Source organism: Pelophylax lessonae (genome assembly GCF_965119305.1).
Source record: "Pelophylax lessonae genome assembly, chromosome: 9".
NCBI classification, from domain to species: domain Eukaryota; kingdom Metazoa; phylum Chordata; class Amphibia; order Anura; family Ranidae; genus Pelophylax; species Pelophylax lessonae.
This window is the reverse complement of record NC_138776.1, coordinates 233,141,219-233,155,868: the sequence shown is the minus strand read 5'-3', so window position 1 is coordinate 233,155,868 and position 14,650 is coordinate 233,141,219. Positions and strand designations below refer to the sequence as shown.

General features: G+C 43.5%; 1 protein-coding gene across 2 annotated transcripts in view; it reads right to left on the bottom strand.

The window, feature by feature from the left end:
* The window catches only part of TMEM134 (transmembrane protein 134), a 105,138-nt gene that overhangs the window by 11,278 nt on the left and 79,210 nt on the right, over positions 1-14,650 (bottom strand). For both annotated transcript variants that reach the window (XM_082268225.1, XM_082268226.1), the window contains 2 exons: positions 7,395-7,471; positions 7,255-7,299 (listed from right to left, as the gene is read on the bottom strand). In XM_082268225.1, the coding sequence (XP_082124351.1) occupies positions 7,255-7,299; positions 7,395-7,471 (122 nt within the window). The remainder of the gene's footprint in view (positions 1-7,254; positions 7,300-7,394; positions 7,472-14,650) is intronic.

Sequence of the window (14,650 nt, the reverse complement as noted above, 5' to 3'; positions counted from 1 at the left end):
TTTGGTTCATTGTCATGCTGGAAGACCAAGCCATGACCTATCTTCAGTGTTCTGGCTGAGGGAAGAAGCCAGAATACTGAAGATGGGTAGATCTTTCCTGACATTTTCTTTGTAGCATCACAGCAAAAGCCATGGTCTGCAAAGAGCTTCCAAAGCATCAGATGATCTCATGGTTAAAAGGTTATCAGTCAGGAGAAGGGTACAAAAGAATTTCCAAGCATTAGATGTACTATGGTGAACACATCAGTGGAGAAAATTTGGCACAACAGTGACATTACCAAGAACTGGACGTCCCTCCAAAATTGAGGAAAAAAAAAAACAAGAAGAAAACTGGTCAGGGAGACTGTCAAGAGGCCTACAGAAATATTAAAAGGAGCTTCAGGAATATCTTGCAAGTACTGGCTGTGTGGGACATATGACAACAATCTGCATATTCTTCATAAGTCTGGGCTATGGGGTAGAGTGGCAAGACGGAAGCCTTTTCTTTTACGAAGAAAAACATCCAAGGCAGGCTAAATTTTTCAAAAACACATCTGAAGTCTCCAAAAAGCACGAGGGAAAAAGGGTTATTAGTCTGATGAAACCAAGGATGAACTCAGAATTCCAAAAGATATTTGGCGCAAAAACAACACTGCACATCACCAAAAGAATACCATACCAACAGTGAAGCATGGTGGTGGCAGCATCATGCTTTGGGGCTGTATTTCTTCAGCAGAAACAGGGGCCTTAGTAAAGGGAGAGGGAATTTTGAACAGTTCCAAATACCAGTCAATATTGGCATGAAACCTTCAGGCTTTTGCTAGAAAGCTAAACATGAAGAGGAACCTCATCTTTCAGCATGACAATGTGACCCAAAGCATACATCCAAATCAACAAAGGAATGGCTTCACCAGCAGATGATTAATGTTTTGGAAAGGCCCAGCCAGAGCCGAGACCGGAATCTGATATTGAAAATTTGAGGGGTAATCTGAAGAGGGCAGTACACAGGAGATGCCCTCGCAAGCTTACAGATTTTGAGTGCTTTTGCAAAGAAGAGTGGGCAAATATTGCCATGTCAAGATGTGCTATGCTGATAGACTTATACCCAAAAAAGTGCTGTAATAAAAGCAAAAGGTGCTTCAACAAATTATTAGTTTAAGGGTGTGCACACTTATTCAACCATATTATTTTATTTATTTATTTTTTACTTCTCTCCACCTAAAAGATTTCAGTTTGTTGTTCAACTGAGTTGTACAGTTTATAGGTCACATTAAAGATGGAAAAAGATCTGAAATTGGAAGGCTTTCCAAGGCGCCACGTCTCAAATCTAAAGACCCAAAAGTCTAATAAACTAAACTAAACTTAGTCTGAAATTTCTCGCATTAGGAAGCCTAGGAGATGGTTAATATGCACCTATTGCTTATCTACCATTAAGTTTAAAGTTTGTATATCCCAGATACCCCCTCCGGTTCGTAAGTAAGGACTTGGATCCCACACCAGGGGAGGCTTCCCCCCGGGATGCTCTCGATATAGTGTCACAGTTTGATCCCATTGAGGGACCAGCCCTCCTCCCGTAAGGGAACCTTATACTTAAATCGGTCAAGAGAGTGGAATCTAACAACCAATCTTGCAAAAAATATTATGCTTTATTTTACTGAATAAGTACTTTTAATAGGGATGCACCGAAATGAAAATTTTGGGCCGAAACCGAAAATGGAGGATGCCCTTGGCCGAAAACCGAAAATGACATTTTCCCCCAAATAATTTTAAAATAGATAGAAGAGGGGCGTACACCAAAAACAGGCAGCGACGTACACCTGTCGCTGCCACCCTGTCACAGTATATGTACTGTGATGGGTTGGCAAGAGGTTAATTTAATTACCAATGGTATTTGTATTATGCAGCATGAGGGGGTTAATGTATTGCCACTGCTGGTCACTCATCTATTAGTGACCGACCAGTGGCAGTTAATTAACCCCTTTGTGCTGCATTAGTGCAACCAGTATCAGTGTTAATTAACACTGGTTGCACTGATACTGGTTGCACTAATGCAGCACAAAGGGGTTAATTAACTGCCACTTGTCGGTCACTAATGCATCAGTGACCAGCAGTGACAATACATTAACCCCCTCATGCTGCATAATACTAATACCATTGGTAAGCTGCCTCAGCTAACCCCCCCCCCCGCCTCACTGCCTCCGCGCCCCCCTCTGCAGTACACCCCCACCCCCCCCCCTCAGCGTCCCTCCCCATCCCAATGATTCAATCTCCTTACTGTCACTCTGCTGAGTGCTCCTCCTCCTTTCTCCCAGCGGCCATTAATTTCGGCATTTTTAACCCATTATCGGCCGAAATGGGATAGGCCCATTTTCGGACGATAATTTCGGTGCATCCCTAACTTTTAACATATATCTTATTGCTACTGTAATACTACTTTTTTGGCATGTGTTACTCTTTCTGTACCATGTTATATTTTTGTCTTATGTTTTGCTTATGTTCAAATAAAAAACTTTGAAGTTACAAAAAAAAAAGATCTGAAATTATTTATCTTTGCCTAATTTTTTACATCACAAAAACCTAACATCTGCTTTTATTGCCCCCGTGAGTCAATTACATTTTATTCATCTATCCTGATCCTGTACTAAAAGATGCTACAATAACCGTAATTCTAACGGCAATGCTAACCCTTACCCTCTGTTTATAAAACACACAAGATTGTCATATCAGCACTGATATGGTGATCATATGGCTTTATCAATGTCTATCAGTGACATTAAAGATATGCGGTCACCAGGTCATTGCTGACATGGTGAATGCATGACTTTGTTGACAACCATATCTATTAGGTTTTCCCAAGAAAAACAAAAAGCTGACAGTGATAAAGTGGCACTGTTGATAGAGCCATGTCACACAACAATGGGATCTGGCATGGCTTCATTTTTAAACATGATCAAATTATAATGTAGTAAGGTGATGACCCAGGACCTGCTGCAGGTGTGTGGAAATACAGACGCCTCGCATAACTAATAAAAGTTTAAAATTACGTATTACACCATGCTTCAGCTTGTCTCCACAAATACTAGTAATAAGTGTCATATTATCCCAAACGCCTACATAAACCAACAGTCAACTCATATGATTTTGGGCAATCAACCCTCACATGTACAGTATCTCACAAAAGTGAGTACACCCCTCACATTTTTGTAAATATTTTATTATATCTTTTCATGTGACAACACTAAGAAATGACACTTTGCTACAATGTAAAGTAGTGAGTGTACAGCTTGTATAACAGTGTAAATTTGCTGTCCCCTCAAAATAACTCAACACACAGCTATTAATGTCTAAATCACTGGCAACAAAAGTGAGTACACCCCTAAGTGAAAATGTCCACATTGGGCCCAATTAGCCACTTTCCCTCCCCGGTGTCATGTGACTCGTTAGTGTTACAAGGTCTCAGGTGTGAATGGGGAGCAGGGGTGTTAAATTTGGTGTTATCGCTCTCACTCTATCATACTGGTCACTGGAAGTTTAACATGGCACCTCATGGTAAAGAACTCGGAGGATCTGAAAAAAAAAATTTTTTTGCTCTACATAAAGATGGCCTAGGTTATAAGAAGATTGCCAAGACCCTGAAACTGAGCTGCAGGATGGTGGCCAAGACCATACAGCGGTCTAACAGGACAGGTTCCACTTAGAACCAAAGAAATTGAGTACACAAGCTCAGCGTCATATCCAGAGGTTGTCTTTGGGAAATAGACATATGAGTGCTGCAGAGGTTGAAGGGGTGGGGGGGTCAGCCTGTCAGTGCTCAGACCGTATGCCGTAAACTGCATCAAATTGGTCTGCATGGCTGATGTCCCAGAAGGAAGCCTCTTCTAAAGATGATGCACAAGAAAGAGCGCAAACAGTTTGCTGAAGACAAGCAGACTAAAGACATGGATTACTGGAACCATGTCCTGTGGTCTGATGAGACCAAGATAAACTTATTTGGTTCAGATGGAGTCAAGCCTGTGTGGTGGCAACCAGGTGAGGAGTACAAAAAGACAAGTGTGTTTTGCCTACAGTCCAGCATGGTGGTGGGAGTGTCATGGTCTGGGGCTGTATGAGTGCTGCCAGCACTAGGGAGCTACCATTCATTGAGGGAACCACGAATGCCAACATGTACTGTGACATACTGAAGCAGAGCCTGATCCTCTCCCCTTCGGATTCGGATGTGCGTATTCCAACATGATAACGACCCCATACACACCTCCAAGACGACCACTGCCTTGGTAAAGAAGCTGAGGGTAAAGGTGATGGACTGGCCAAGCATGTCTCCAAACCTAAACCCTATTGAGCATCTGTGGGGCATCCTCAAAATAGAAGATGGAGGAGCGCAAGGTCTCCAACATCCACCAGCTCTGTGATGTGGTCATGGAGGAGTGGAAGAGGATTCCACTGGCAACCTGTGAATCTCTGGTGAGCTGTACACTCACTACTTTACATTGTAGCAAAGTGTAATTTCTTCAGTGTTGTCACATGAAAAGATGTAAATAAAATATTTACAAAAATTTGAGATACTGTAATTTTTCAGCAAAAGGAACGTCAATATGGCCCCAGAAATGGTGATCAAATTTTTTTATATTACTTTCCAGGAAAGCTAGTTTAGATTGCTTAATAAAATCTTCTGTGTCCTCAAGATCACATATGCATTATATCTGCATTGGTTATCAAACTTAGAAGTATGGCGTTAATCCACATGCCAAAGAACCAACACACCAATGCTAGTGCTGCCCTTGCAGTAATACCACAGGTAAATAGCTAAATACACACACTCAATGCAGCGAGGTGTTTTGGTTCATTGGTAACAAGTGTTTTAGATATTGTCCATCTGTGATCTTGAGGACACAGAGAAGGATAAATGTGTCTGGGATTAAAAGTACCATTTCAGTCTTTGCAGATGACACCAAGCTATGCAGTGGAATAACATCCTTACATGATGTCTCCAACTTACAAGCCAACCTCAATGCACAGTTTCATTGGGCAACTATGTGGCAGATGAGGTTTAAATGTTGAAAAATGTAAAGTTATGCATTTGGGGGCTAAAAGTATGCATGCATCATACAAACTAGGGGAAAAGTACAACTGGGGGAATCAACGGTGGAGAAGGATCTGGGTGTTCTGGTGAATCATACAGCATGCAATGCCAGGCTGCTGTTTCCAAAGACAGCAAAATCCTTTCTTGTATTAAAAGAGGTATAGACTGCAGAGGAAGAGATATCATTTTACAATTGTACAAATCATTAGTAAGCCCTTATCTGAAATATGTGGTTAAGTTTTGGGCACCAGTTCACAAAAAGAATATTGGGGAACTGGAGAAAGTGCAGAGAAGAGCAACCAAACTAATAAGTGGATTGGAGGAGCTCCGCTATGAGGAAAGGTTAGCTGAACTGAATTCATTCTGTCTTGAGAAGAGGAGATTAAGGGGGGATATGTTCGACATGTATACATACATAAATGGTCCATTATAATGAACTTGGTGTAGAGTTATTCACCTTAGGGTCATCACAGAGGACAAGGAGGCACTCTCTATGTCTGGAGGAAAAGAGCTTTAATCTCCAAATACAGAAAGGCATCTTCACAGTAGGAGCTGTGAAAATGTGGAATAGAATCCCTCAAGAGCTGGTTCTGGCTAGCTCAGTAGAAAAGGCCTGTGCTTAAAAAAAAAATAAAAGGCCTGGATTCTTTCCTAGATACAAATAATATAACTGGATACTAATATTTTATAGGTAAAGTTGGCCCAAGCATTCCTGATGGGGGAACAGAAAGGAGTGAAGGTGGTGATGGAGGGATAGGGATGACATCAGTCCATTGCCACTAATGTCCTCCCTATCCCTCTGTCACCACCTCCACTGATGTCATCCCTATCCCCACCACCACTGCCTGATAAGGGGAGGGGGGAATGGAATCAGTCAGTCAGAGGCAGCGGTGGTGATGGGAGAGGGGGGGGGAGAGATGGGATTAGTGACAGAGAACTGTTGGAGGGAGGTGGGATCAGAGGCAGAGGGATGATTTTTTATGGAACATAAAGGAGACTCTGGGGAAATATCCAGGGTCTAAACAGGGATATTTCACTTTAGATGACAGGGAGTTGCACTCTCCTCTGCAGAGCTGCCATGTACTGAACACAGGTATGCTCCCTACACATAGCAATGTGTTCATTTTACGAGAACTGACACAGGAAAAAGGTTAACATGCTCATTACTAGGTCTACTCTTCTGAAATAGCATGTGTAGAGAGTTCAAACCTGTGTTCATGCAGGGGATAGCGGGACATGAGAAGTCTTCACAACACTCTCTCCGCAGTTGAAGGAGAAGCTGACAGTGACACAGCCCCAGAGTGAGGGGAAGGGGGAATTTGGAGAACACAGGAAAATTAAAGCCCATTGGAGGAGATACTGGAATCTTGCAGAGGAGAGAGGAAGATGACAGCCAGGGAAACATCGTCCAGCTCTTGGGAGGTGAGGACACTTCACTACTTGTGTCGTGCTGCCTCTACTTCTGGATTTTAGCCGGGGAGTAGGGACATGCTGCCATGGAAACAGAGGCACGTGAAGAGCGCGCTCACTCTAGATAGCAGCTTGCTTGTGCACCTCTTCACCAAGCACAGCCACATGTCCAAGATGGACTGGATTGTGAAGCTGTATACATCCCCTGTTAACTTTTAAACAGAGAGAGAACCATTTCGCAGGGGTCTTCAAACTATGGCCCTCCAGTTGTTCAGGAACTACAATTCCCATCATGCCTAGCCATGTCTGTGAATGTCAGAGTTTTACAATGCCTGATGGGATGTGTAGTTCTGCAACAGCTGGAGGGCCGTAGTTTGAGGATCCCAGCGTTAGAGGCTGTTTCTTGACTGTTCAAAAGCCTCTACTACAAAAACGAAAGGACTGAGGAAAGAAAGAAATGTAATGGAGGTATGAGGGTAACATTTACTACCCATTTCTACTTTCCGATACTTCTCCTTTAACTACCATCCTAACAATTTGAACTGGCTTGGCAGAACAGCACAATATGAACCATTGAATCACGTCACATAGTTTTTTTATTTTTATTTACTGGAGTACGTGCATGTAGAATTGTCTGAAATAAGGAGAATCTCGCACTCCATAAGTTTAGACTGCTACAAATTAGGGACCCAGATCTATGTCCCTATGCAGAAATGCCCTAAAAGCAAGGAAGCTACGCCTCTTAGTTATTCAGGGGCTAAGCTACAGCCAAGAAATGTACATACCTGGTGAAGGACTCACTTGTAATCCTATTCCAACAAAAACGAACACTAAAAAAAACCCAACAATAAAAAGATAAGATACAATGAATACATTAACTTGAGTGATGGATGCTTGGAAAGAACAGATGAAAGTTGGCACTCACCCAGTCCCAACAGTAGTAAAAGAAATGATGACACAACAACTTTCTTGTTCTTTTGTACAAGGGGATGTCTTGTCCAGCTGCTCATAAGAACGAACAAAAAGAAAAACAATTATGGTCTAATTGCAGTCTAGTGGATAAGCAAGACATGGTTTAAAATTGATCTAGGACAAAGCAACAGGTGTGCTTTAAATGTCCCCAATTCCACAACAGCATAAACGCTTTCCTTTTGCTCCCTCGCTGTTTTGCTCGGCCACCAGAAGCAAATCAAATACTCAATTTCAGATATGGAAATATAGCGATGTGCAGATATGGGTTTTTAAGGGAGATGAGATGTGCGAGTGGTTAATTGTAAAATAGATAATGATCTAGGTTTAAACAGGGGCGTAGATAAGGGGGGGGGGGTCAGGGGGAGTCAAACCCCCCCCCCCCCCAGAGCATCAGTAAATTTCACATCAGCTAGGCTAGTGTAACCTATCAGATGCGGGAGCCGTACTGCCACTGGGAAGACCACCTGTCTTATCCGAAAGGCTGACAAGGCAGAGCCCGGCTGGAACACTGGATACAAGATGAAAATCCGTTTCTGATGTGCCCGCATTGTAAAAAACACATGTCGGTACTCAGGAGGTCCAGTATGATGTCGGGAGGGAGGGGAGGGAGGGAGGGAGGAGGAAGTTCTCATGAGCTTCAGCTACCTATTGGCTAAGAAGGTAGCAGGGGACGGTGCTGCTGTCTCCTCAGCCAATGGGTACACAAATGGCTCGTTTCCACTGAGCGGTATGGTATGGTACGCTATTTTTACCGTTTCCATTGTGAATGGTACCCTAATTCCGAACCGTACCACTTTTTTGGGACCCTTTCGTTGGGGTACCAAGCACATTAGTACCGTACCAACAGGGTGGAGCTACACTCTTCAGAACTTTGATTGGTTGACAGAGAATCGTCTATCACAGCTTTACTGCTACACCACGCCCATCATGAAATGGTACTATTGGCAGTGGAAACGCAAGGTGTACCGTTCTGAACTGTACCGTACTGAACCGAACCGTACTGTACCACTCAGTGGAAACAAGGCAAAAGTGCATTGTCCTTCCCTTCAAATTCATCCCGCTGGCTTCCTGTCTTGGTGTGGAAAGAAGCAACTCCGATGTGGGGAGACCAATGAAGAGAAGCTGCAGAACTGTATGTAATGAATGAACTTCCTTCCGTGATCGAGGGGAGGGAGGAGAAAAGTTCCTCTCACCTGCTACATCTGCCTCTTTCACCCCCAGCGTTACTTGCCTTCCCTCTGTGTACTACATGGCTCCACATGTTTCGGGTAAGACCATGCTAAAATCAGACAGACACTCGCATACCAATCCTCACTCCCCAACCCCACCACCCCCATTTCCAGTTCACTTTCTGCTCTCCACACACATAAATTTGCGCTGAACTAGTCCTGCAGCCTCCAGTCTCAGATGTGGACAATACACACTAGGAGTCTACACACTGACTGTCTACCTGACACCCTTTCCATCCCAGCCTACTTCCAACTGCTCTGCATCCTCATACATTCTTTGCAGTCCTTTAAGATTACTTTTTTCTCTTCCAGCCAGCAGGCTAGTATAGTACTAGAGTGGGACACAGTTTGCAGTGTTTGCTATACTGTTGAAAAATGAATGGCCTTATGGAAATCGGACATACAATGCGATTAGAGGAGAAGCGTTTTAACCTCAGGCAACGAGGGGGGTTCTTTACTGTTAGGGCTACAAGATTGTGGAATTCTCTACCACAAGAGGTGGTTTCTGCGGGAAGTATGGTGGCTTTCAAAAGACTCTTAGACTTACATCTCAAGGATCAGAACATTCAGGGCTATACGAGATGATTACGGCCACACACACCTACACAGGTTGAACTGGATGGACTATTGTCTTTATTCAACCTCACCTACTATGTAACTATGGAAAGGCCAAATACAGCGCTTGCTAATAAATGACTAATGAACCCTGCACTCTGTGTGTAGCACACCCTTGACCCTGCACTCTGTGCGTAGCACACCCTTGACCCTGCACTCTGTGCGTAGCACACCCTGAATTTTGCACTCTGCATGTAGTACACCCTGAGCTCTGTACTTGGCTTAATCCTGAACTCTGCACACTGTACGTAGCGCACTCCGGAACTCTGCATTCCTTCCGGAACTCATTCCTGAACCCTGCACTCTGTACCTAACACACAGTAACTATGCAAAAAACACAATTGAAAAAAAATACTCAACAATCGTAAGAGTGCTTGTATACATATGTACTATATATATATCCTGTGTGTATATATACACACACATACACGTGTGTTTGAGCTTTGGGGGTGCACATCCTAATGCAATAGGTTGTGCACACTTAAGGTTACTAGGCTGGATATCTGCACTCCAGTAACCACCTCTAATATAAAAAAAGTTATACAAAAAGGGGGAAAAAAATGGTTGATACCTTTCATGCTGAACTAACACTTACTGTGTTATGGATACAGTTTAGGGGTGAATCTAAGGTGGAAAAGGACCTGGGGGGTACTGGTGGACAACATGCTTGGCAGTGGCATGCAATGCCAAGCCTCTGCAAGCAAAGCCAACAGAATACTGGCATGTATAAAAAAGGGGATTCACTCCAGAAATAAAAGAGATTATTCTCCCACTCTACAAGACTCTGGTCCGGCCACATCTGGAGTATGCTGTCCAGTTCTGGGCACCGGTCCTCAGGAAGGATGTGCTGAAACTGGAGAGAGTCAAGAGAAGGGCAACAAAAATAATTAGAGGAATGGAGGACATTGGCTATGAGGAAAGACTACAAGCACTGAACTTATTCTCTCTGGAGAAGAGACGATTGAGGGGGATATGATATCAATGTACAAATACTGTACTGGCGACCCTAGCATAAGGAACAAACTTTTTAGAGAAAGGGAATAAGACACGTGGCCACTCACTAAAACTAGAGGAAAAAAACAGTTTAACCCTAAAATACGTAAGGGGTTCTTCACTGTCAGAGCAGTAAGGATGTGGAATTCTCTTCCACAAGCAGTGGTATCAGCAGGGAACATTGATAGTTTCAAAAAACTATTAGATGGGCACCTTAAAGACCACAACATACAGGGGTATACAATGTATGGTTAACAGCAAACACACTCACACATCATAGGTTGAACTGGATGGACTGATGTCTTTTTTCAACCTCACAAACTATGTAACATTATGAGTAAGCGTTAGTTAAGCATGAAACAGATCAGCAGTTTTCCCCTACTTTCACTGTGATTGCTGTATTTTTAAGAACTTTTTTTTTTTTTTTTTTTTTACATTAACCGGTTGCCGACCGCCGCACGACTATATACTGCGGCGGTCAGCCCCGGCCAGGCAGAGTGACGTATCGGTACGTCACTCGCCTGTCACTGACTTGCGAGCCTATCGCGGGCGGGCGCGCGCCCGCCGCGGCTCGTTCACAGGCAAGTCAGTGCGTGTGACCGGCGGACTCGATGTCCGCCAGTCACACTGCGATCGCTCCTGTGAAGGGAGAAAGACAGAGCAGCTTGTGTAAACAAGCTGCCTGTCAGTTCTCCCTGTGTAAAAGTGAAGATCTGACCGTTCTACTATGTAGAACGGTTGATCTTTGCTTTTACACCAATAGGAATGTCCCTACACAGTAGAAAGCACGCCCCTAGGACACACTTAACCCCTTCCCTGTCCAATAAAGTTAACCCCTTCCCTGCCAGTGTCATTTTTGCAGTAACAGTGCATATGTATAGCACTGATTACTGCAGTAATGTCACTGGTAACCCCAAAAGTGTCAAAAATGTCAGTCAAGGGTCCGATCTGTCCGCCGCAATGTCGCAGTACCGAAAAAAAAAATCGCAGATCGCCGCCATTACGCGTTAAAAAAAAAAACACCAAAAATGACAAAAATCTTTCTCTTTGTTAGTAAACGCGATAACTTTTGCGCAAACCAATCAAAATACGCTTTTTGCGATTTTTTTTACCAAACATAGGTAGCATAAAACAAATTGGCCGAAAAATGTTAAAAAATTTTGATTTTTACTTTTTTTTTTGGGGAATTTCATATAAAAAAATGTGAAAAATATTGTTATTTTTGCAAAATTTACGCTCTTTTTTTGTTTATAGCGCGTGATCAAAAAATCGCACAGGTGATCAAATACCACCAAAAGAAAGCTCTGGTTGTGGGAAAAAAAGGACGTCAAATTCGTTTAGGTACAGCGTCGCACGACCGCGCAATTGTCCGTTAAAGTCACGCAGTAAAAAATCGCAAAAAAACCCCTGGTCCTTTAGCAGCCAAATCCTCCGGGGCTTAAGTGGTTAAAGTATAACTAAAAGGCAAAACATTTTCTTTTCCATTTTGGATAGAGTGGAGAGGGATTAGATTGCTTGCTACTTTTCATTGCTGCCTGTGCCCCGCTAAGGGAGATTCACCCTCTCCGTTTGTTCTGTTTTCTATTATCATTAAAAGTGAAAGTAAAAAAAAAAAAAAAAAAAAAAAAAAAAATCTAAAACCAATTTTGGGTTGTCCCCAGAACAGTAATAGAGGGGAAATCTTCCAATGAGAACAATAGTTCTGGTGACCTGGGGTCCCCAAGGAAGGGAAATCTCCACAATAGGATGCAGATGGTGGGGAAGAAAAAAAAAAAAACAAAACAAAACACAACCCTCCCTTGCTCCATCCAAAAATAAAAGAAATTTCGCCCAAATTTACATTGCAAAGGTGGCCACTGGAGTGGAGATGTCTGGAGTTTCTATTTTCTTATGAACTGAGCCAGCAACCAGTGAATGTGAGTGGCAGATTGATGTGAATCAACCGGGAGCGGAGTACATGCTTTTGTTATTAGGCTAGGTTCACATTGTCCAGGTTCACATTGTCCAAAGCTCTGAAAATGGATCCACAGTGGATTTCTCTTCAGAGTGCAGCTGCTCTCAGGTGTTCAGGAGGTGACCCTGTTGTCCCCTGAATGCCTGTTTCTCAAGCCAAGTGGCAGTGGATAATGGTGCTAATGCACTACAATCACAAGCAAAGTGTTTGGCTTACAGTTGTGGTATGGCCCCATTGACTTGAATGGCTAAGTATGATAGTCAACTCAATGTGCCGTGTCAAATTTTCCATGGCTGCAATGCAAAATGGTCATAGCATGTGAGTAGCCTTCAGCTGTATTTCAAATTTAAGGTCTGTGACCAAGGGCAGTAAAACTGGGGCTTAGCTGCACTCTGTACTGGGCCCAATTATTTCTAATGGTGGCCCTGCTGATTGAACAGCGAAGAGAATAGCTGATTCACTGCATCAACAGCTTGATTTGGCCCCAACCAGTGGCAAGGAGAAAGTGCAGGGGGAGGCATTTTTGGAGGAGGCATTTTTGGAAAGAAGAACTTATTGGTGGGACCCATGAGCAGGAGTATGCAGAGAGAGCAAGCAGGGACTGGGCAGCAAGCGGGATGCAATACAAGAGAAGTTGGGTGGAGACAGCAGCAGAGTGCTGTGTACAAAATTAGATGAGGCATGAGGTGTTCAAGACAGGGGAGAGAGTAACTGTGCAGGGAAAACCACCTGGAAACAATGGCAAAGCCTGGGGACACACAGAGGCTATGCAGCTCTCTCTGTACTTGGTTAGGACACCCCAATTATCCAGAAGCTAAGCCCTAAATACAAAAAAGAGCCCCTCTATAAACAACCTTACAGACTGACCTCTTTAGAAAGCAGACATTGAAGCCATGTTTACTATTTGCTTCACTAACAGATGTTCCTGCTAGGGGCGCTGTGTGTGTATATATACAGTGGGTACGGAAAGTATTCAGACCCCCTTAAATTTTTCACTCTTTGTTATATTGCAGCCATTTGCTAAAATCATTTAGGTTCATTCTTCTTCCTCATGAATGTACACATAGCACCCCATACTGACAGAAAAACACAGAATTGTTGACATTGTTGAGGATTTATTAAAAAAAGAAAAACTGAAATATCACATGGTCCTAAGTATTCAGACCCTTTGCTGTGACACTCATATATTTAACTCAGGTGCTTTCCATTTCTTCTGATCATCCTTGAGATGGTTCTACACCTTCATTTGAGTCCAGATGTGTTTGATTATACTGATTGGACTTGATTAGGAAAGCCACACACCTGTCTATATAAGACCTTCCAGATCACAATGCATGTCAGAGCAAATGAGAATCATGAGGTCAAAGGAACTGCCTGAAGAGCTCAGAGACAGAATTGTGGCAAGGCACAGATCTGGCCAAGGTTACAAAAAGATTTCTGCTGCACTTAAGGTTCCTAAGAGCACAGTGGCCTCCATAATCCTCAAATGGAAGATGTTTGGGACGACCAGAACCCTTCCTAGAGCTGGCCGTCCGGCCAAACTGAGCTATCGGGGGAGAAGAGCCTTGGTGAGAGAGGTAAAGAAGAACCCAAAGATCACTGTGGCTGAGCTCCAGAGATGCAGTCAGGAGATGGGAGAAAGTTGTAGAAAGTCAACCATCACTGTAGCCCTCCACCAGTCGGGGCTTTATGGCAGAGTGGCCCGACGGAAGCCTCTCCTCAGTGTAAGACACATGAAAGCCCGCATGGAGTTTGCTAAAAAAACACCTGAAGGACTCCAAGATGGTGAGAAATAAGATTCTCTGGTCTGATGAGACCAAAATATAACTTTTTGGCCTTAATTCTAAGTGGTATGTGTGGAGAAAACCAGGCACTGCTCATCACCTGTCCAATACAGTCCCAACAGTGAAGCATGGTGGTGGCAGCATCATGCTGTGGGGGTGTTTTTTAGCTGCAGGGACAGGACGACTGGTTGCAATTGAGAGAAAGATGAATGCGGCCAAGTACAGGGATATCCTGGACAAAAACCTTCTCCAGAGTGCTCTGGACCTCAGACTGGGCCGAAGGTTTACCTTCCAACAAGACAATGACCCTAAGCACACGGCTAAAATAACGAAGGAGTGGCTTCACAACAACTCCGTGACTGTTCTTGAATGGCCCAGCCAGAGCCCTGACTTAAACCCAATTGAGCATCTCTGGAGAGACCTAAAAATGGCTGTCCACCAACGTTTACCATCCAACCTGACAGAACTGGAGAGGATCTGCAAGGAGGAATGGCAGAGGATCCCCAAATCCAGGTGTGAAAGACTTGTTGCATCTTTCCCAAAAAGACTCCTGGCTGTATTAGATCAAAAGGGGGCTTCTACTAAATACTGAGCAAAGGGTCTGAATACTTAGGACCATGTGATATTTCAGTTT